At 55.8% G+C, this 20,132-nt stretch overlaps 1 protein-coding gene across 3 annotated transcripts in view; it reads right to left on the bottom strand.

The window, feature by feature from the left end:
• Nucleotides 1-20,132, bottom strand: part of LOC117652353 (protein trachealess) — a 112,326-nt gene that overhangs the window by 80,156 nt on the left and 12,038 nt on the right. For 2 of the 3 annotated variants that reach the window (XM_034397198.1, XM_034397199.1), the window contains exons 1-2: nt 5,148-5,836; nt 3,468-3,515 (exon numbers count right to left, since the gene is read on the bottom strand). In XM_034397198.1, coding sequence (XP_034253089.1) covers nt 3,468-3,515; nt 5,148-5,536 — 437 coding nt within the window. In that variant the 5' untranslated portion in view covers nt 5,537-5,836. Of the gene's footprint in view, nt 1-3,467; nt 3,516-5,147; nt 5,837-16,768; nt 16,802-20,132 lie in introns of those variants that run through there. The other variant, XM_034397202.1, reaches the window with a different exon arrangement.

Below are 20,132 nucleotides of genomic sequence, written 5' to 3'. Positions count from 1 at the left end.
CACCTACACCGCAAACAACCCAACACCCCCGCAAAGCGCGGATTTGCCACTTGAGAGACAAATTACTGTATTTGCAGACAGAGAGGCAACAGCACGCGGCACCTTGACGCCGCCCGCCGCGGCCTCCAGAGAGATAACGACAATTCAGGAAGAGACGTGATTACGCCACCAATAATGTGGACTACCGCCGAGTACGCCAGTCGCCGGCTCGACCTTGCGGGTCGCCATGGAGACGGCCGAAAGCATCGCAACTACGCCAGCCGCCCGGCGCACTTACAGTGTCCTTCGCCGCCACAATTTGACCAGTCTGTCACAATCACTCCCAGTCTCTCTCTGTCTCTCTTGAACACACACACACACACGCACGCACGCGCGCGCACACACACACACACACACACACACACGCCGTGTCCTGGAGCGGCGCGGACAGGACAGGACAAATTTAAGGCGGTCCGAAAATGCAGAGGCACACGGCCACCTCTCTATGGAGCTGGCTGGCATACTCCGCGCCGGCCGTGCGGACAAGAAGGCGCGCCAATCACTTAGGCGCGTCACTGACGCGTCACCGGCACGTCTCTGACACGTCCGCGCGTGACGCGCCGTTAAAACGCGCTTGAAAGTGACATCAAGGTGACGGCCGGCCCGGTGCATCTCAATGACGTGCTCCACGCGATCGTCGGGGGTGTGCGAACGCGGAGAACCAGGACCCCAACAACGCGAGTGTTGTTGTTTTGTGAATCGGCGCGTCCTCTTTGAGGGGGCGCGCGTCCCGCCGCAAGGTTCAACTTTCTCGTGAATCACGCCGAAAAATCGACGGGGGAGTCCATTAAAAAGACGCAGGTGTCGTTAGGCCGCGCGCCGCTGAGAAAGATAAACGAGACTCTCGGAACGGGACGCGGCGACGCGCGGCGACGCGGACCAGGGACACCCGAACACGCGCCCGCCGCGGAGAACTACGAGTTCGAGGAGGACAACCAGCGTCGGACTATTTCTTAGAGCCATTTACTGAATGAACCGAAACGCGCGCGCCATCACACACACACACACACACACACACACACACACAAACTCTCTCTCACACACACACACAATGCAGAGCTGATGCCGACGCACTCCTGCAAAGCTTCAGATTTATTTCGAATAAATCATCCCCGACCGAGGCAGGTGTGAATTGGTCGGCGAAGGCATTGTGAGCAGCGCCCACCTACAACCGGTACCGCGGCGAGGGGTACCGGGTTCGAGCCCCGCGGGGGGCACGTCAAAAGCGCAGATTCGAATACCGCGCGCATCGACAGCCGGGCAGTTTTGTTCCTCTCGTTTCTCCAATCGCACCGCACTGCCGCCGCCTGCAGCCGCCGAGCCTCGACCAGTCTCGCTTGCACTTCTATGCAAATGCGGGACGCACTCTCCGAACCTAGCGAACTATTTCAGGACTTGCAAATTAATAAGCCTCGCAGAGGAAATACTGTGTAGTGCACGATACACGATGTAACGAACTTCGAATAGTTTGTAACCTATGCACCCAGGAAAATGGTTGCTTAATTTTTAATTGTAAAGGGTTTTGTAAGAAGAAAGGAAAAAAAATCTTGACATTAAAATATTTTTTTTCCAAACAAAAAAATTTGGATCAGGAAATTCTTTTTTAAGAAAATAAAAACAAGAAAAGTAATTTTTTTATGATCCAAGATGTCATTTTTTGGGGAGTGCTGAAGACACTCTTCCAGCAGTGAGACCGACTGGGCCCCTTTTGCATGGCCTCCACTTCATCGCGGTACCGCGGCCAGCACGGTCCTCGTCCAAGGGTGCAGGCAGTGCGGGGCAGTGCGGGGCACGGTGCAGCAGAGAAATGGGGCAGGGGAAAGGGGAGAGTGTTGTGCAGTGGTTGTGGTGAGGGTGCCAGCTGGGGCACGTCCCGCCCCGCCCCGCCCCGCCGCGCCGTGGACGTGATCGGCGTACGGGCAAGCCGAATATCACTCCTCTGCCCTCCCCTTCCTCCTCCGCCACTGCCTCGGCCGCTCCTTCCTTTTGTGTCGCAGTCCCAGTGGCGTAGCACCGCGAGGCGCCGCGCACAGTCGCGCACAGAGACAACGAGAACGCAAAATAGCTCCGTTAGTGCGCTACGCTAGTTTGAAAACAAACAAACAAAAAAACGCGGGCTTTCTCTCGCTGTTCAACGTTGTTTTCTCCAAGCAAATTTCTAAAGAAAAAATTGTTGAAAACCACTGAGGTATTGCGTAGACGCTGCGGCTGGTTTATTAAGGGAATTCCCCTGAAGTGGACTACATGGACGTGCTTGGTCGCAAAGCTCAAGTTTTGAATGGGATGGAAGTGGCGAAGCGTTACGCCAAGAGGACGCGGGTGAGCGGACTGACCTGCCGCAACGCCTGCCACGTCCACGATGGCAGTCTCGGACAGAGTCAGTCCGCATACTGCAGTGTGTAGGACGGGGAAGGAAGTGCACAATTATCGGGCCTAACGGGGGGACGAGCGCGAAGTGGCGGCAAAAGGAAACAAGCTGAATGAAGGAGAATAAAAAATAGTTCCGCGACTTCCCTTTGTCACAGCGCGCCGCTAAGCAAGAGAAATGGTAATCGGCTCGAGTTGTTCGCGTCCAGACGAATAAATGGTCATCGCGCAAACGGAACAAAAGCGAAGCCCCGCCCGGCACCATCGCATAGTGGACGTCACGGCGCCAACGTCTCAATCTAAAACTGATGAATTAACTAACGCCACCAGCAGCAGCCTGCCACGCCAAACATTTCTCATACCGCATTTGAAAAAAAAAATCATCCAAAAATAGACTGGCGGCACAACGTCACATTATTTGCTTTGACTAAAAGAAAAACTTACAGTGAGGGCCCCGCCAAAGGCCGGCGGCCGGCGCAGTGGTCGCGGAGTATCGTCATCAGATATGTTTGACGGCAGGGGGAAAACGGCGTATACACTGTTTTGTCACATGCAAGAGGACCAAGAAAAAGGCTATATGATTTATTGCCGATTCGATCCGCGCGCGAGGGAGACGGAGCATGTACCGCTCTCTACTCGTTTAGTTTCTTTCAACCCTTTTTTTTTCTTTCCAGTGCGCCGAGCAGTATTGCCTTTGGAAGCTCAGTGTCATTACGGCATTCTCGCGGATTATCGGCGACCTTGGCGGACTTATTTCGTACTTCTCCAATCGTAGGCAGTGGAGGGGCAGAAGGAGAGGAGATGCGTCCTCCCTTGCACGAGGCGGCCGCGCTATCTGATGTGTTTTGACGGCGAGGTCGTAATCGCAAAATTAATACACGGTAACGTTGAGCCGCAAACACACACACACACACACACACACACACACACACACACACGTCCACGCAGTCGGCCGAGCGGAAGACGAACGGACGCACAGAGATTAGCGGTGGATTAAATCACGCAAGAACGCGCGACCCGCGAAACTAATTCAATCAGGACGAAAGGAAGACCGGACTCACCGTGTATTGACTGAAGTCGGATTGCCCACGTCGTCGACCGAAGGCTTTCTGCAACAGAAGCGGGCGAACACATGAGTACGGAGGTGTACGCAAGGTTTCTTCTTATTTCATCTCACCGCCTTCCCTCTCATTACACACTTCCCTAATCCCATTTCACAGGCCGGCACTTCCGGCTGCTGGCCGCCAAGACAAAGTTGACGTGCAACAGCAGCCTGCAGCCGCTGGCCGGTGGTCCGGATACCGAAACAATCCCGAACGCTACCCGAACCAGACCCGAACGCGGCCCGAACGGGGCCGAGGCAAAGGTACCATACGACAGCCGATTTATTTACATGAGAAGACAGCAGAAGCCGAGCCCTCAGAGGAACGCTATTTAAATAAAGCTCTCTGTACGGGTCTTATTGAACGCATTAGTCAGGGCTGAGCGAGTGCCTTCAGGCATGCCCTACATGCATGCCGGACCAGGAATTTTTCCGGGGAGCGGTCGGTCACCGGCACACTAGCAAACGGGACGGGCGGGCTCGCGCATTTCCGAGTGTCATCTCGCTTCAAAATGCGCGCGTCCGGACACGTCGCCATGCTGATTGGGTCCGCTTCCGGGCCGGCCCGACCCCACGGGCCGAGCCACGGGCCGCACGGACTCGGCCGACCGCCGCCGCGAGTGCGAGAGAGACAGCGCCACGACGCGGTTCAGTTCCAGAGTGACAGTTGACGAGCGTCTCTGATGCGGCCCGACGCGCGCCAGCCGACCGACCGGGCCGCCGAGGGCCAAGCCGACGGCCCGGCCCGGCCCGGCCCGAACCAACGCGAACTCTTTCGTTGTCAACGGCCGAGGACGCGGCGCGCCGCCACGGGCCGCCCGGCCGCACCCACTACACTGCCGCCCCGTTCGACGGACTGCCGTTCCACTATACGCCGCCGGTGAGTTCCTTTTCGAACGGAATCTTGCGAGACTTTGGATTTGGCCGGCACGGCAGAGGTGGCGTCGCGGCAGACGGCCAGGCGCCACGCAACGCCATGCAAAGCGGCGTACAAACATGTCTCGGCAACTGCAGGCACGCCGTGTGTGTGTGTGTGTGTGTGTGTGTGTGTGTGTCGTGCTCGCGCCACGCGTTTACAAAGGGGCACCACGCTACTCCCGCAGCAGCAGTGTCCACCTCCAGTACACTGATTCCGAGAGCCGTTTTCGTCGCTGTGTCTCTCTCGCACTCACGGGGCGTCCCGCACTGGTGCCAGAGAGACAGAGCGACGTAAATGACCCTCGGAATCAGTCCTCAGACGTTGAGGAACACAGCCCGGCGGAACAAACCCCAGTCCACGTCAGCGGCGACGTTTGGCACCGGTTGGCCGTCGTTCGCGTCGTCCTGGTGGACACCGAGAAGTGTCTTCGCTGGACAGGTACGAGCAGGGCGATCACCTGTTATGTGATGAGAGCCTCATTTGCCCAGAGTTTCGGCGGAATGCGTGAAAAGCCCATGTCTTGCGTACCGCTTGCGTAACGAGGTTCGAGACCCGTTTTTCTGCCACCATGTTTCCTCTCACCTTTCGGTCGTCTTCTGCACGCCGCTGACATGTACTAATGACGCCTAATGCCAAGTTTGGCAAAGCTACGATACGCTAGGAAAAATGACCGGAACGCATTTCTCGTTTCTAAATACCCCTTTTCACATTGTAGCGTACCCGTAGTGCTGCAGGCCGTAGCTGTCGTCCTCGGACCTCTTGTCCTCCCACGACGCGGACCGGTAGTCGTCGGCGTCGTGGTAGCGGTCGTACAGCTGCTGCTGCGGGTACGGCACTTGGTAGTGGTGGTGGTGGTGGTAATAAGGGTATCCACTCTGCTGCTGCGCGAAGTGGCCATGGTGGCCGCCGTGGTGGTAGCCGTTGAAGAAGTGGCCGCCGAAGTCCGAGGCCGCGGGCACGTGGCCGTCGTAGTACTGCGGGTACTCCTGCTTGAACGGCGGCGAGGTCGGCGGCGACTTGGTCCTGGCGGCCTTCTTGCTGCTCCGCTTGGGCTTGAAGGGCGGCTCCGCCGGCTCGGCCACCACCGTGCCGGCCTGCATGACGGTCATAAGGCGCGCTCACAGACCGCTGGGTCGCGGCGAACCCCTCGCACTACACATGTTGCACACTATCACAGCGTCACTTGTCACTCGAAACACACTCGCGTACGTCCTGCCCTGGCCGCGCGGGGCCTGGCTCTGCGCGGGCTCCGAACAATCACAACCGAATCACCTCCACGCCGTGGAACCACTACGATGCCGTCATATCATGACCACAACCATGTGTTTATCCTCGGCGGCGCAGCGCCGAGCTCGCCAGAGTCCTCCCATCGAGGAGGAGGGGCAGGGAGCCGTGCGAGAAGGCCGGGGCTGGCCGGGGCGCGCTCTGGCGGCGGTTTGGGGAGTTGGGCGGCGGCTCGGCGGGGAGTGGGGCGGCCGGGTCCAGGCCGGCAGGCCGCCACCGTCCAGCGCCTGGTGAATGGGGCTGCCGATGTCCAGCCGCCGGACCACGGACTCCAGCCGACTCCAGCGAGGATGTTCCTGACGACGGAGTTCCGCCGCGGCCGGATCGCCGAGCTGGTCTGAGACTGGCGAGGCGCTCGGTGAGGCGCGGCGGCCCCCACGCCGTCGCCGGCCGCCGCCGCAGCAGCCCGAGCCGCGCGGCGCGGCCCGCCGCTCCTCGAACTTCGTCGTGCTGGCGTACTATCCCTGGCAAACACCGCCGCCAAATCACCTGCACCACACCGCCAACTGCCCTTTTGAAATAATTAAAACCGGAGCGGGCGGTCTCGCTCGGATGGGTACTTTTGTCCGTGAGTTTACCAATCACGGTGATGCCCCTGGCTCAATTACGCGTTGATCCCCGTCCCAGCCATGGGTCCAGCCATGGGCCCGCCGCCGCCTGCCCGCCGCGGTACACACACAGCCAAAACCCACGCCTCGACCGCACACCTCTAGTACAATATTTACCCCTCGTTTCGCCCCCACCTGTTATTGACCCATTTGCCGGTCGTAAAGCGCAATGTTGTCAAATAACGCCCTGCTCGAAATGACCGATATTATACCATCAAAGCTCGCTTAATTGTCGTATTGGAAATGACGGAGGAATCCCATCGGACGAGGCGCGGCAGGGCGTGGCGCGACCGAGGCGGAGCTGCATACTGTGAAGCTAAACGGGGATGAACGCCATAGGTACCCGCCGGGCCGGTGTGCGAGAGAGAGTGCGCCACCGACGCGCCGTGCCTCCGAAACTATCCTTGGAAAAGTTTGCCGGGCTTGACCGTGGACGGATTTCTCATACCTGCGGATCATCATCGCTCACAACGCGGTCTTTGTTCCCTTTCGCTCGGCTGACTTTGCCTCTGTCCTTCTCCCTCGTGAGGCCACGTGTTAACTCGACTGTAAACACTGCCAATCATCCAACAGGAGGTGCCTGCGTTACGGAGGACCCGGAGACTGCTTCGAGTCCACTGCTTGGACGAGGCCCGAAGGAACACCGAGGCAGGTTAGTGAAATTTCTGCTCGCCTTTTTAGAGCAAGCAACAATAGACGGTTTGGCCGATACCCGATAAAAGAAAGAACTAAAACCAAACACGGGACACGAAGCAGTTCGTTAAATTCGCTCACGAGTGTTCTAAAGTCACTTTAAAACTATTTTTTGAAAATACTACAAAAAACCTAATTTGATGTTCGATTCCAAAATATTTATCCACTTTCTTTACCCATATTATTTGCCGTTTCCTGTGTTTTCCCTCGTTCAGTGCAGGGAATTGCCCAAACCGCGTCTATTTGTCCGTGTTACGAAGGAGCGATTGACGTCGCTCGTCTGTGACCCAACGCCAGCGTGTCTTTGTTCCCCGTCCGTCTCTGGGCGTGTATTTTTCGCACTGGAGCCGCTTGTCCAGAAATCCACGTAACGCCGTGGGCGCGACGCCGGGGTGGCTGCTCCGCCGCCTCTGCTCTTCCCACCGCTTGGGTCAGTAATGCATTCTCGCCCGCGGCCAAACGTTTCGAGGCTCGGACCGTCGCCGTGGGATTAGGACGGCACCGGTTACCTGTCGCCTCGGGGTCGGGAGGGACGCCGCGGCCACGGCGATGGTTAAGCCCGCTACCGTTTGGCTACCGGTGTTGAAGAAGGTGGTCCTTGCCCGCGGCAGGGCGGCCCCTGTGCTGCCCCATTCGACCGAACACTGTTCTTGTTGTTGCTGGTTGTGACTGAACAACAACATCACGCGGTTCGCGGAGAGCTGGGTTGCCCCTGTGCTGCCCCATTCGACCGAACACTGTTTTTGTTGTTGCTGGTTGTGACTGAACAACATCACGCATTTCGCGGAGAGCTGGGTTGCCCCTGTGCTGCCCCATTCGACCGAGCGCCATTTTTGTTGTTGTTGCTGGCAGTGACTGGACAACAACAACAACACGCGGTTCGCGGCGAGCTTCTTGTCCGTCGATTTCACACGCCTGTCGGTGGGCGGGCCTGTCTGCCATCGGGTCCATCGGTTCCACCCCGCGGCCGAGTGATTGCGCGATATATTATCTAGAGTGACAACTACTCGGGCCTTCCCCGCGGATTTGGCCCCAAGGACTCGGTGAAAGGGAGAGGGGCGGGCGGCGCTGCCATTGGCCTGCGCGCCAATGCGTGCAGCTCGGCCCCGCCAATCACAATATGGAGTAGCAGCCTAAACACCATCATCAAGCGCTGGCCTTTTCGCTTGGCTGGCTCCGTGTGACGGATTCGGCAAAAAAACACACACCGTCCGACCGTCTGCCGGCCGACAACGCAGCAACGACATTGCCCCTAGAAAGAAGTCCGCTTCAGAACTGCGAGGCTACAACTACTACTAGTCGTTCCCACGGACTTCTAAGAAACACTCTTCGTTTCCACATGAGTATGAAAATTATAAAAGAAAAAGATGGCTGCGCGCGCATTCTGCGCGGTGGTAAATTATTCGTGAAACAGCCCGCTGTAATGCCCCGGTCATTCCGATTGTAATGAGACAAATGGAAGCCGGTCATTATGCACTCTGTGATTTCCTTGCTGCTTCACTTCCACTCACACACACGTATGACACGCTTTGCATACACGCACACAGACTCAAAAGGGGCGCGTGGCTCACCTGTTGCCGCATATAATGTGTGCGCAGCTAAACGGGCGATTAGGGGTGCTTGTGTGTGTGTGTGTGTGTGACTGGTCAAGCCACCCCTGCCGCGCACCCTTCCCATGAGGGTCCGGGCTTCGGAATGGTCCCGCCATGACTTTTAATTCGCCGTTCCGGTCCGTGGAGCCATAACAAGAGGGGGAATGGTCGACTTTAGCGCCGCTATGAGATGCGCTCGCCCCGTTTCGAGCGACCGCGCTGACGTTAAAACGTTTTAGCGGCGGTCACACTTGGCATTACTTGGCCACTAATATTGTTTTATTTTTTTGCCGTGTCCAGCCGTCCGGACGGCAGCGCCTACTTTGACATCACCTCCGGCGCTAGGACCAATTACCCCACGGCTTTACGGTGGCATTATGTTTGCTTTGCATATACATTCATTCAATTTGCCGGGCCACCCCTGGCTGCCTGCCTGCACCCTGGGCGAGGGCACGCCAATGTAAAGAACGTAATTCCCAGCAAGTGACCTCACGGCGCGGGCGGGACTTTGCCAGGAGCCAGGAGGTCAATAAATATTCCCGCCAAAATAAAACTGAGTGGCGCGCGCTGCGGAGCCGAGAAAAAAAAGTGGCTTTTGAGGAAAGCGAAGTTTTCGCGTTGGTTTCCAAAAAAAAATGTCTTCAGCTGAATTATTAATTTTGCTATCATCGCTGGGGCTGCTGCTGCTGGAAGTAAAGGGTGGGGAGGAGGAATGAGAAGGCGTGCAGATTAAGAGGGACGACAGAGGGTTAGTGGCGTCTTGCCGGCCCCTCCGGAGGCCCCACTGCGTCCCGCGCGGTCCCGCGCCGCGACTTGCTGCCCCGTTTCTGATTTATTGCGGACGTTATGAGATCTCATAAACAGCATATGGGGACAATCGTCCCGACATGGCACGAATTGAGCCCCTTGCCCCCACCCCTTACCCCCACCGCCTTGCCCCCACCCTGCCCCGCGTATCCCCTTTGTCACCCTAGACACCATAAGTCCATGGCGCTGCTGCTGCGGGTACCGCTACCGCTTCAGCTAAATTGAAGCTCTTTATCTTTCCATTCTTCGCCATCCCGGAGCAACAAATTGGGCAGCGCCGTGTGCGCCCTTCGTTCGCCTCCTCGGCCTGCCCCCGGCCGGCTGGACATTTTGTCTCTTTCTCTGCAACGAGTCAATACGGTGCACCGGGGAATGACTACTGCAAACAGCCCCGGCCACGGCCAACGACTCGCCAGTGTTTCTCAACCAACAAAGAGGCCCATTAAAGAGACACCATCAGGAAAACCACACGGCATTTTTTGCTGGCAGGAAAGTCCAGTGATGAACGGACAACAACTAGTTTTCGTCTAACCGAATTTGAACAGCTCGCCTGACCCCTTTCCCTTTCAAGGGAATAGTTTGGAAGTGTCGGGCTGCGGGGCAGTGCAGGGCACTTATGCATATCAATACCCAGAATGGAAGCCGTGATGGGCGGGTCCGGCTGATGGGTAATAACACCTATCAGGGCTCCCAGATCATCAGCCGTGTCGATGCTACAACTATTGCAACACGGGGAAGGTGTAAGGAAAGAGTGCTGAGGCACTTGCGAAAGTTCAAAGAGTGCTATGCACTTCAAATAAAAATAACTTTGCGAATTTAGTCGAGAAAAGTGAGCCAAGAATTTAATCCCAGTTCGATCGGACTGCTTTTCGAACCTCCGCGGCACCAGCCACACCATTGACGCCATTAATCTTTTCACGGGGACGTCGGTAGATAAACCCTCCGAGCCGCATAATAAGAACAAAAACACAAAGGAAAACAATAAGGACAAAGTGTGACGGAATTAGTTTGTCAGGCTGGCCGAGATGGTATCGGTGCCAACGGTAGCTGGTCGGTAGCGATGCCCGCGGGCTGGGCCGGAGTCTGGCCGTGGCCGGGGCCTGGGCCAGTGTGTGGTGCATGCATCTTACTGCTAATGGAATCGGGCCAGGATCCAGGTAATTCCTTGCCAGAGCATGATTTACGCCGTGGCTGGCAAAGACGGGCCGAAAATCACTTTGGAAGCTTGTGGCGGCGTGTAGGTAGTACCCTTGGACGTTTTCGGGAACAACAGCAGCTACTCAGGAATATCGTACAGCTCCTTGCAATCATCCTTTGCCTGAGAAAACTGCTGAAGAAATAGCCAGAAAAATTACTTACAAGGTCCTCAGGACATCATTCGACCATTGAAGACGTCTCTGGGCACTAGCTCTAGAAACTTCTAGACTTCAGTGCTAGGCTTCAGTGCTGCCAGGTCCCTTCCATATCGCGGCATTCCTCCATGCATTGTAGGTCGCGGTGACGGGCGCAGGAAAGGGGAATCCGAACGCCACCATTGTGCCACTCACTCGCTGAATATGGATCATGGTTGCCATGGAAACGTCCTCACGCAGCCCGCTCGTACCGCTGCACCGTGTTGTACGTCCCAGACTGCCGAGGGACCTTGCCACGAGTATTCGGTGAGCCACTCTTGGGAGCGAAGGTGTAACATGGACTTGCGCGTATAAAAAGTGAAACTTGACTGTCCATGTGACCCACCTGAAATCTGCCGCGAGTACCAGTTACGCTTTTTTCCCCTGCTAGATCGCATCCAAGCCAACACCACCTGCTTGTCGCACACACACATGGCTGCGAATCCACGTCTGTAAAAGTCGCTTGCCTACTTTCGCGAAAATGAGCCGTCAATCAAGAATCGATTTGTATTATTCTCTCCGTGAGCAGCATTGCCGAGCCTCGGTCCTCTCTCTTTTTCTCTCAACTAGCGCAACATGTCACACTCTTGTCATACTTATGTTGCGAGAGCTTCGGGATGAATTCATGCATCCATGCTGCCTCGCTCATGGAAAAAAAATATCCTCTGAATCTTCGCCAGTCCACGAATTCCAATCACAAATTACTGTCACCTATTCATTGAATAGCTAAAGACAATGTTTAGCTTCGGCGCAGGCAGGAATTCGCACAGAGACGGACTCAGGGAAGACTGTGAGAGCGAGAGAGAAAGGAAAGGGACCCATGGCGAGTGACATGCAAATGCAACCCTTCAGGCGACATCACGGCAGAGCGCGCCGGCACCCTAACAGAGACATGCACACTCACACACCGACAAACGAGCAATCTCGTGTTGGACACGTGTTTGTGAACTTGGGTGCCCCATTGTCCATCGAACGGCCTAACTCCGCCTGAACCCTGGACGGCGGGACATTGACTTTTCGCTTACTTTGTTTTTTCGTATCGTCAAGTTGTTCCTCCACCTGTTACGTCGTGACACATGCCGCGGACGGTGACTTTGCAAAGATAGCTTCCCTGGGCACTACAATTATCCTACAAGCTTGTTTTGAACGGACACTATGCCTCCTCAAACTAATGAGTCATCTCATCCACACGGATGAATGAACTGATTGATGCTGGTTACAGCCTGAGGACCTGGCGGTGACTTGCTACACCTCTCCCTAGTGAATGGCGAATCTTTCATTGATGAACTGTCGCTAGCGCGGCCAGTGCCTCGTCGACCCGTCGACAGAGGTTCCATAATCGTCGAGGATGCGCGCGGGACACGTTAATTGAGAATCGCTCCACTTTCTCTCGAATCAAATCGGTCCGTCCGGCCCTGCACTAGAGATCCTCTCTCGTCTTTCGGGGAAGCAGCCGAGTCGAACCGGCCGTCGCGACGCAACGCAGCGGGGCAAGTGCAGTTTTTTGCAACGATTGAATTGATCGTGAGACTGCTTCGGCGGCAGACGGCGCGCGTTCACTTTTTCTGTGCATCTTTGCAGCGAGTCCATCGGACTTTAGGAAGATTTCTGACCACAATAAGAAAAATGCTGGACATACGGTGAGGAGACACGGAGGAATGTCCTGGCGGACTGCGAGCCGCAACCAAAGGGTAAACAGAAATATTGGAAAGCAACGTAACCCGTTTTACAAACAGTTTAAAAAGAATGCCCCCTAATTAATAAGAAATGAGATAGTGGTGTTCCGAAGAAATGCAGATGTGACGTCATGAATGGTGGACGCGATGACTTCTACCTTCCACATCCTCCCTGAAGGCCGATGTCGGGAAGCGTGCGGAAGGTCCGTCAAGACCTCGTCACGTGATGCACGGACGCCCAGTATTTATTGGCACTAAAGGAGGAACTGTGCAGCAGGCTGTGCAGAGGGCTGACTGACTGGCGTGCCTTCACAGCTACGCTGACATGTGGCGCCAAGTCTGCGACGTCAAAACCGTGTTTCGCTAGCGTCAGACTCGCAACGTTTTTATTAAGACGGTCCCTGGACAGACCGATCCTCTCCAAACCACGATGACAATTTGTAGCCTCTCCCGCGAGCGCCTCCGCAGGGGTCCAAGCTCATCGTGCGTCTCAACAGCAAAAACTCTAGCGGAAAAAGTGATGCGCGAACAGCGGAAAAAAACAATCATCTAGTGTGTGGTTTACCGGGTGTCCTCCGGAACGTCCGAGTACGCTCGGCCTGAATCCCAATGATCGGCCACGCCTGGGAACTTGTAGCAGGAAGTTTCTCATCCGTCCCGAACGTCTCTGTCGCGCTGGCTGCCCATATTGCTGCACTCTGTGCTGCTCTCCTCCGAGAAGTGCGGATTTGAGGCACGGACACGCGTGGCGGCGACGGGGTGCGCGGCGGCAGGGCTGCGGGGCGGCACCCCCAACCATGAATGCCAAGAATCCCCTCCACATTGCGGATCGCACGCTCCCTCCCTCGGAACGCGATGCTCTGTCCTCGTCGCACGGGTGGCCCGGCCGGGCCAGCCAGCCAGGGGGAAGAGAGACGGAGAGACCACTTCGCGCGGCACCACGCCGCAGCTACAACGGAGGCATGAGGCTCATCCCATTCCAATGGTCTCCCGAAAAAAAGGAGAGATAAGGCATCTCATCTCACTCACACACGCGCGCTCACACATTCACACACACGCGCAAATCAGCGCGTGCTTTTCACGTGCGCGGGGCCCGTGGCACCGTTGGCTGCGAGGTGCAAGATTGACAAGGAGAGAAGAATTCGCCAGTTTTGCCCCCTTTCAATAAAACGCTGGAAATAGAGACTAAAAAAAATATTCCGCTGCAAAGTCCGGGCCGAGTCTTTGGCAGAGTTATTTCGTCCGTCAGCCTCTGTCGGCTTCTCTTCCTCCCAAAATCGCAGACTCCTTCGATCCCCTTGGACGAGGTATGCGGTAACCGCTTCGATTTCCTTCGAATTCGGTGGCAACAACAACAAGGCACTGCATTCGTCCGATCAGTGTTGTTGTTGTTTGGTGGGCCACAAAGGCGGGCCATCAGGGCCGATTCAAATGCCTGGAATGATGAGCCTTCAGGGCTGCCAACTCAAGGACGGTTTCCAGTCAAGTAATTAAATCGATTTTCACCGCGGAATTTAACGAGTAGCGAGTGTAGAAGTCGTTGATCCATGAGGCCGGGGTCTCCTAAAGTGCGGTGCCTCGTCAGGGTCTGTCAAAATGTGTACAGGGTGTTGCGCGGAACGCAGGCTGACTCCCTCGGCTCCCCTCAGACCCATGACACGGTCGGCTGCGCGAGAAAAAGCCGAACCTCTGCCCCTCAAGGTGCATAATCGTGCCATTGAGAGGTTTAAAAAAATGGAGCGAAAAAAGTGCCCTTGCCCTGACGGGACGAGCCACATAATGGAGTGTTTACAAAATAATGGCCTCTTGCGCGCCAAAATGGGGGATTACGGAACCGCATTCAATCAGATTGCGATCGTCTATTGTCCTTCCCGTGCTTTCTGGCACCCTTTCGAGTGTCATCGGGACCGTTCGATTCCGAACAGCAGGGTCTTCTTTCCAGAGATGCGTTCTGTTGCGCGGCCTCGTTGATTCGCTCGCATCCCGCCTCGTTCGGAGAGTCCTTTTGTTGTTGTTGTTTTGCCGGTATGCCCCCCAGCCAGTCAGCCTTCAACACGAGATGGTCTGCATCTGTTAAGGCGCGAGAGTTCGTTTCCCCGCTGACCAATTATTCACGGGCAAAAATATGCAAATGCGCAAAGTGTTCCGTTGCGTTCCGGCGCGCCCCCTCTCCCAACGCGGTGACAAAACTGAAAACAAAAAAGTGGCGCTTCAACAGACCGCCACGAAAAAGTTGCAAAAAAATTTAATCCGTGTTTGGAAACTTGGTGTCTTATCAAAGGCTTCTACACGCAATTCTGGTAACACCTCAAAAGGACTCTCATGGCGAAGACGGCTCCGCTCAGAGCTTGGCGCAGAGCGTGGTCCAGATAGCATCTCATCAGATGGTGGCGCGGCGAGTCACAAAGTGGACGTGTTACACAAATCCCTATTGTTGCTCACGTTGTTGTTGTTTCTTTGCTGCCGGTGTGTGCTCAAACGGTGCGCGACCCAAAAACGGACATTTATTTTATCGCCCCCTCGTTGTACAATCTTGGTGCTTTTTCATCTTTTCCCACGGCCCGGAAACGTCCGCCTGCCCTGGCTTGCGGCCCATGTGGCACGCTGAATTTCTCATGACGTGCCGTGCCACCGCCTTGCCCTTGTGTGACGTTGAATTTCTCATACAGAGCTCCCTGCCGCAGTATGGCTCTCTCATAGCGAATCACAGTGACTCACATCTCCATAACGCCCAGTCCCCCGCTGCTTCCTCTCGCCACATTTCCACATTTGAGCGGGAACGGCACCCCCCACGGACATGGCGCGGCACGGTGCGGCACGGCGCGGCACGGCGCGGCACGGCGCGCGGAGACGGACAGGCCGGCCTTCCAAACACGGCATCCATCATTTTTAACGAAGCGAATGAATGAATGAATGAAAATGAATGAATTCCCTGAAAGTAAACAAATTTCGATTCCCCGCTTACCGAGTCCATCCCGGTAACGACCGACGCCATTCCACGACGAGGAGTGAGAAAATTTCTCATCTTGTTGGAGAGGAGTGTTCAACGTCTATTAGCAGCACTCGCCCAAACACTGCCATAATTCCACTGCAGTCAGCAGGACGACACCGATTCCGACTCTTTATAATCTGTGGACAAGCCACACGCGATTCGGGTGCCTTCGTAGGAAACCGTTCACACCGTGAAACTCAATAAGCAGTCCATCTTGCTCGCACCGCATCAGCTTCCCATACTGCATCGCGTGGATCCCCCAAATAAGGCGGCGCACGTGTCGTGGCACGCACACCGTAAGAGGTTCCCGCCATCAACACAGCCGTGAAATACTGCGAGAACTGGAGATCGATGGCAACCTGCTCTGGGCGTAACAGCGTTGCCAACAATCAACAGTCGTTTGGGAAGGTGCGGTATGACCACTCCAATCCATGAAGAGACCCATTTTCCAGTTACTCTCACTAAAATATGAACCATTTGCCAATCAGCAAACAACAGTACTGACTCTAAACATGTAAAAATATTAAAACTGAATGTTCTGGAAGTACGCGTTTACTACGACCTTTGCCTGAAAACCCGCCACCGCGTGGCATCAATGAAGACGTTTGTAACTCGCTTCCCCTAGACAGGCCCCAAAAGTGCACCCCATTAATTCTCACACTTTCTAGCGTCCAGGAGCGTCCCGCGGTTACCTGACACCCACGACGACGAGTGCCGCAGTGGGCCGTGTACCGATTTCTCATACGGCGCGCGACGCACTGGCGACGACGTTTTTTAAACCCCCTCCTACTCATTTTTCCTCCCATTCACAGCATCCCCCGGTCCGGCCGGATGAATAAGCGCATTGTGTCACCGGCGCGGAAGTACGGTCAGGTAGCAGCGTATTTATTAACGAGCAACAACGTCCCGGGTTCAAATCCCCGGCTTTTTCTTCTTTTTTCTTCATTCCGACAAAAAGTGATCTGTACTGAAACAAACTGCTAATCAAATTTAAATTAATCCCCGTGCCTATGAATGGAGCGGGAACGAAGGAGTCATTGAGAGGGACTTTTGCTCGAAGGCCGGGCCAGCCCTTGGAGATGCCGCCACGAAAACAGGGGAAATTTATAGCCAAGTGACTTAATTGAAGATGGAACGGTGCGATAGCGTTCGATTATTTCTCCCGGAGCACGCTTGATAAACGCTTTAATTAGTTCAGCATTAACACACAAAAGTCGGGAGTACTTGTTTCACACACACATACACACACGCCGTCCGGTCGCAACCCCACCGCGAAACCGGAGCTTGAGAGGACTTACCTGTCTGCCCATCCGAGCGCCTCCTCCCGGTATCTGCAACAGTAAAGCAGCCCGGTTACGTTCGGTTTTTGTTTGCCCTTTTGTCCGTTTGCTCGGCAGCAGGTGTCGCGATGCAAACATGGCGCTGGCTCGCTGTCTGCAGCGAGTCGCGACGCAACGCCGAGCCTGCCGCGCCGCCTAGACGCCAATTTGTCAGCAGACGGCTGCAGTGCCAGCAAACGGACTAGACGGCGCGGCGTCTCGCGTCGCCGTGTGGGCGACGAGTTGTCGTTTTAATCATTCACAACAAAGCGGTGACCAAAGAAAGCAAGTAGTAAAACTAAGATTCGACTGAGCCCTCAGTAGTATAGGTGCACCCTTGGCACGGTCCGCCACATTCGCTCTCCTAACCTCACTTTCCTCCGCTCGTCAGCGCCGGGCCACCCCGTAGCGCGCCGACACCCAGCCAGGAGACTAGCACCATCCAACACGGCAGTGCTAATTGGCTACAGGCTAGCCGGGTGGCTGGCTCGGCGCCATAACCTCAACTATCGTAATCACTCGCGAGTTATCGACCGTGCCGTGTCAATAGCGCGGCCGGTGACTCATCACTGGAAAAAGGGGAATATTTAAAAGCAGCCGCGGCGCCACGGGACGACCGCGGGACCAAAAATAATCTGGAAAGGCAAAAGACGGATTAATTACACGCTGTATCATCCATGGGATGGTAGCGCGAGTCGATTACGAGAGAGGGGGCTGCGGGGGCCCTTCGGACGTACAGTCTCGCGAGAGAGTGGAGTAGACCCCCTACAACGGCCGTCTAACGCCTGCCACGAGCGAATGAGCGAAGAAATGCCTTGCCTTGCAAGAGGATGCTGTTGGTCGTGGACCAGTGCTTTACATCCAGCTGGCTGGAAAGCGCGCGCACCGCGCCTCCATCAGGCCGACCAGACCGCAGCCTGGATTCGGCGGCCGGGCCGAGCCGGGGCCGGGCCGGGGCCACCATAGGGAATAGAACAATAGCAGTGTGGTTGAGGGGGATCCTTCTCACACTTTTGAGCGTCTGCTTTCTCGCAGTAACACATTCAAAACTAATTTGGTGTGGAGGGCCCCCGTCTCGGCTGCGATGCTGTCCCGTCGCGCTCCGGTGTCCAGCGGGACGGCCTACCTCGTGGCCGTAAGGGGCGATGGCCCCCGGAGGGCAGGCAGTCCCGCGCAACGCCCCTGCGTGGCGGGACAAACCAGGCATTCCCGCCAGAATTTTCTTGGTAGGCAGGCGGAGGTTGGCAGCACTGCGGCCGGGCCATCAGGCCGGACTTTCCCGCGCTTTCGCGATGAACAGATGAACATCGCAGCGCGGAGCGTGGCGTGGAGCGTCTCGATTCGTGGCTGGCTGTGCTGTGCCGTGCGGCGCTCTGCGGCCGGCTCAGCGGCTGTTCCCACAACCTACATTGAGAAATGAAAGGGCAGCCATTACGCGCTGCGGTTCGATACTGTTCGTACAACGGAATTTGGCGGGACCATGCCAGCTACACTAGCAGAGAAGAACTTTTGATTTTGTTGGACGGGGCCAAGCTCAGGAATTCCGTAAAAGGATTCAGTTTGGCATTCGGTTTAATATCGGAATATTGTTGTTGTTTTTTGAGATTCCGGCAAGAATTTCTGGCCGCCGTCGGCGCCGCGTGTGCCGACTAATTTGATTAGGGAAGAGAAAAGAGCACAATGGAGACTGTCTGGAATGAAGGGCCCGGTCTGTCTCTCTCGCACCCCGACGGGACGCCACGTGAGTGCGAGAGAGACAGAGCCTGCCGCCGGTCGGGCGTCACCGTCGTGTGTCGCGCACGAGGCCGAACACAGGGCCTGCTGCACGTCCTGCACGCGTAACACCCAGCCGGAGTGCGCCTACACTGGACGGAGGCACCGCGTCAAGCAGTGGCAGTAGAGGGAGAATGTAAGTCGACCTGACTTTTTCACTTCCTTCGATATGGTGGTGAATGAGAAGAATAAGTGCTAACGTGTACAGGAATCAACATGCAGATTCTCACAATGAAACAAAAACACACATTAATCGAAGGAAGGTGTGACTTTTAAGACGCGTGTTTCGGACTTGCGCGGCCAAAAAACAGACAGCCTGGATGCGTTCCGCCACACTGTCACACCAACATGACTCGTTGCAGCCGACACATGCCGCTCCAGAAAATGGAACCCTCTCTCGATAGTAATAATGCAAGTGCCATACACGCCGCATACCACGCCGATCTGGCTTTGTGTGTGTGACACGCTTTCAACGACACGTTCGTCACGGGCCTGCATGCTCCACGTGGGGCCCAAACGGGCCAAAGGGGGCCCAAAGGGAGCCCCGGCAGTCCAGGGGAGCCCAGGGGAGCCCAGGGGAGCCCCCGGCCCAGCCAGGCGCGGCGCCAAACCAAGACAGGAGGACCCAGGGCACAATAGGCCGGCCGCCACAAAAAGTATCAACATGTGTGTGTGGAGATTGGACCGTGTCTACGGCCTTCTTCTTCTTCTTCTTCTTCTTCTTCTTCTTCTTCTTCTTCTTCTTCTTCTTCTTCTTCTTCTTCTTCTTCTTCTTCTTCTTCGCGACATGGGTACTAGACTGCGCAGCCGTTCCTCCTTGCAATCCGGCTTGTGGCAGCACCCCCATTTTCAAATGATATAAAATAAAAAGTAGCCCGCGCGATTTGAAATGCAGAAACATTTCTCCGGCGGGCCTTTGACACTGCCGACCGCCGCGGCCGACGGTTCAAGACGGCCGCAGCGCGGCGGAGCCCCTTCGGCCAGTGTGGTAACACCGGCAACGCCGCGCCCATACATTTCCGACAGGTTTTCGTCAAACCAAACGATCGAACGGCAGGACTCCTCAAAGAAGAGTTGGATGCAGCGTTGCCGCGGTGCTCACTTTGCACCGATTATACCGAGGCTGCGCGAAACCGGGAAAGGAGCGAGAGGGAGAGGGAGAGAGAGAGAGAGAGAGAGAGAGAGAGAGGGGGGGGTGCAGACGGTGTTGAGGACACACACCGTACCCTGCCGACAACAACGTCGTGTTTTACTGCCCGGTCGAGAAAAAAAAAATCAAATCCAAATCGAACGCGGAATCCTGGTCGGTCCTAGCTCTAAAGCCTCGGAATCGAACTCTGGCCGTAAAGGAGTCGTAGAATGGCCGCTTCCTTGCATGACATTTGCATCGGTTACGCGAGAGGCATAAAACGTGTCAAGTTCGATGGCCCGCGCGAATCGAACGAACGACCTGGTGGACATACCATTAACGGCTTGTGGACATTCCGTAACTATCGTTTTATCGAAACGCATGCTCTAATTGCTTCTCGTTATGGTGCTTAAGTGGTGGTAACGACCCTACATGCCTGAG

The sequence above is a fragment of the Thrips palmi genome, unplaced genomic scaffold, assembly GCF_012932325.1.
Source record: "Thrips palmi isolate BJ-2018 unplaced genomic scaffold, TpBJ-2018v1 HiC_scaffold_7, whole genome shotgun sequence".
NCBI lineage: Eukaryota > Metazoa > Arthropoda > Insecta > Thysanoptera > Thripidae > Thrips > Thrips palmi.
Note: the sequence above shows the minus strand (reverse complement) of the source record. Positions and strands in the feature narration are given on the sequence as shown.